The sequence below is a fragment of the Colletotrichum graminicola genome (genome assembly GCF_000149035.1).
Source record: "Colletotrichum graminicola M1.001 genomic scaffold supercont1.297, whole genome shotgun sequence".
Taxonomy (NCBI): domain Eukaryota; kingdom Fungi; phylum Ascomycota; class Sordariomycetes; order Glomerellales; family Glomerellaceae; genus Colletotrichum; species Colletotrichum graminicola.
Window position 1 is genome coordinate 3,528 of NW_007361301.1, and position 3,100 is coordinate 6,627.

The following is a 3,100-nucleotide window of genomic DNA, read 5'->3' on the forward strand; positions in this document are numbered from 1 at the left end:
TATTATTAAGGTAGTAATATAGTATAGTATAAAAAGTACCTTATTAGGATAAGACTTTATAATAGCTACTACTAGTAAGAACTTTATTAATTACCTGCTATAAGGCCTTCTAGGTATAAGTAACTATTCTAAATTATTTAGTATGTTTAGAATAATTAATTTAATTTTTTACTACTAGAATATTTTAGTTTAAACAGGTAGTTAATTTCTATTCCTTAAAATAAGGGGTAAAAAAGCTAATGTTACTACGTGGCCTGTCTTTACAGGTGGCCTAAGTTATAGGGTGGGGTCTTATTAGTTGCATCAAGGTGCTTGATAAGGACCACCAATCAAAATGCAGAATGGATGTCAGTGGACCTGGAGAAGACCAACCTTGAGGCAATCCTATTTTTCAATCACTTTCTTCTTTCACCCCCTTCGGCTGCGGAACACGCTCGCCATTGTGCTGACACCATCTTCATTGTTTGCATCCACCAAAACCCATGTCGTCCCCTTCACGAGAGACGCCGCCAATAGAGTTTGGCTCCGGCTCAAACACACCCCTCCGACCCCGAAAAACCATCACTGCTTCGCCCACATCGTCTATCTGGCGAGACCTTCCTGAAAGTCTTTTTCGGCAACATGTCGTGGAACTGGAGAAATCAACAAATGCTGTGCCTGCCGATGCCGAGACATTTCCGTTACCCGATGCCCCAGAAGCTGATGCGACTAGAGAAACGGGAACATCTTTCAAAGCGCACACAAATCAAATATCGGCGTCGAAAGGAACGTGTGACGCCTTTCGAGATTCTGATAGCCCCTACGAGCATCTTCAACCCCGCCAACTAACCCTGGCCACTGAACAACGCCTAGCGGATGACATTGCCTACCTGATTGCTGTTGGAGAAGGGGCACAGTCCGTTGCTGCTACAACTGTCCAGGAACATCGAGCAAGGCATCGAGTGGAAGGACAGCAGCAAGATGCAGGTCTTAGGATCGTCATCGCCTCTGTGGATGCGATCCAGCCCAGTTTGCAGGCCTTTCTCAGCTCCATTTTCCAGCTCCTTTCTGCTACGTCACCCACAAAGAAAGCGTGTTGTCTTCTGGACTTGGTCGTTCGGCATCATCAAGCCCGTCTCCTGAACCGCCTTCGCTCAGCCAAATGGAAGAAGCCCGTCTATCTCTTCCGAACCCATAAAAAGCCCTTATATGCCGATTTCGCAAACCTTGTCCATCGCGTCCAGTTCCTTTACACCAAAAAGGAAGCAGCAGCGCGGGCGCAACTTGAAAGAGGGCTCTCGTCGTTGGGGAATCTTCTGGAAGCATTTGAGTCAGAGACAAACGACCACGAGAAATTAGTCGAGATAGTACGGTCTAGCTACGAGCTCTGCAATTCTCCATTCGTCGCAGACTATCTCGAGCGCTTGCAAGCGGGAAGGGCGACAGGTCAAATTCAGGCCTGCCTCAAGACTTTGCGTCAAATTGAGAAGATCGCAGCTTACTACCGTATCTGCGTGACTTTGAGAAGCCTATCACATTCCCACGCTCAAACATTTGACAACGTACAGCTTCTTTTTTTGCCTCCATTCGAGGCAGTGCCTCTCACCTTAGCCTATCAACCATGGGCAAAATTCACTCACGTCCACGCAGAAATCATCTTGGCTGTTCATCACGATCTGGAAAACTCTGATGGTTCCTGGTACAGACCGAGATGCCTTGGCGCCTCTAAATACTTTTGCTATCTCTGTTTCCTGTTTATCCGACATCACGGAGCCTATTTTGCAGCTAACACGCATGGGGCTTGCTACGATCAGTGGACTATACCGGACCTTGCCGACTATCCCGAGTCAGTCGCCAAACATTACCGACAGGTGTTGCGAGCGATGGATGCGGACATTCTAGCCCAAACACGGGACGCAGTATGGAGGCCGGAGCCGATGACCAGCCGTGAAAACTTGATAGGAGCAACAGGCATATAGATCCTTCAACTAGAAGCTCTTTGCGAATGAGGCCTTTTGCTTGGCAGAGGCTTGGTTGATGCAACTGCTATGATGAGTCCGTGTCTACTATCTATTCATGACAACGCTCTTAAGGGAGTGTGGAGACTGCACGACTCAGATCTGATTACCTACCCATCTGGCGCCGGCTGATGGCGCGATTCAGGACCATGTTTAAGGAGTATCGGTAGAATGCCAGGGCGATTTGGTCGGCGGTCAGTGAGTTAAGCCTATTTAGGAAAGCACGGCCACCGCCGCCACTATCACCACTAAAGCCACTAGGTATTCATCAACGTGTAACTAGAAATGCCATGTTCCGTCACCCTAACTCTAAGTAACCTAAACCCTAACCTCACCCTAACTACTTCACTAACTAAGTAACAGATAACAAGGCCTCTTCGACTCAGCCTACACTTGCAAAGAAAACAGTACTGCATGTTGGCCCAGATACCGCAAACCGCAGGCTCGCAGCAGCGGTAGTAAGACCTCTGATGACGGTCTATTGACTCTGGCGATACTTTTAGGTTATCTTCTTTCCAAGGCAATTGTTTGCGGGAATTCCCGAATAGTTGGCCGCAACAATCAAGATTAGCATTCTAATATAGCATGCGCCAGCCAACTTGGCATTTACCAACATCTAAGTGCGATTCCTTGATCGAAAGGTTCAAGTCGGCTATATAAACCCTTGCATAATACTGGGCAAAGAGATGGACTAACGCCAAGGGAAACAGAACGCAGTTGAAAGGGGTAGTATAGAAAAACCCTCATCACAGCCAGTGCTGTAGTATGTTTGTAGAGAACGTTAAGATTTGAGTTACAAAGCAATACGTAAAGTTGCACAGGTACACAGTAATGGCTATACACATCCATGAATACGCAGTAAAAGTACTATGCTTAATGCTCAAAGGAGGGTTTTAGATAGAAACACAGTACTATTATTACAGGAGGCTTATGCTGGTTTAGTGGATAGTATCAGCCACGTCATGTGTAATGTCACCTGACCAACCTTGGGAGTACCATGTCAAAAGTCTAGCAACAATAATAAGAACAACCCAATTAGGAGTCACAGAGCTCACTTTATAAGACCCTACCTGTCGAATAGTAGGGATTATAATAGTTACTTA

The 3,100-nt window shown here is 46.4% G+C and overlaps 1 protein-coding gene across 1 annotated transcript; it reads left to right on the top strand.

Moving 5' to 3' along the window:
* Positions 1-482: 482 nt before the first annotated feature.
* GLRG_11992 (uncharacterized protein) lies at positions 483-1,958 on the top strand (the record flags this gene model as incomplete). The annotated part of the gene is made up of 1 exon (XM_008102674.1): positions 483-1,958. The coding sequence occupies one exon, from the start codon at positions 483-485 to the stop codon at positions 1,956-1,958; it is 1,476 nt and encodes a 491-aa protein (XP_008100865.1).
* Between the last annotated feature and the right edge of the window lie 1,142 nt (positions 1,959-3,100).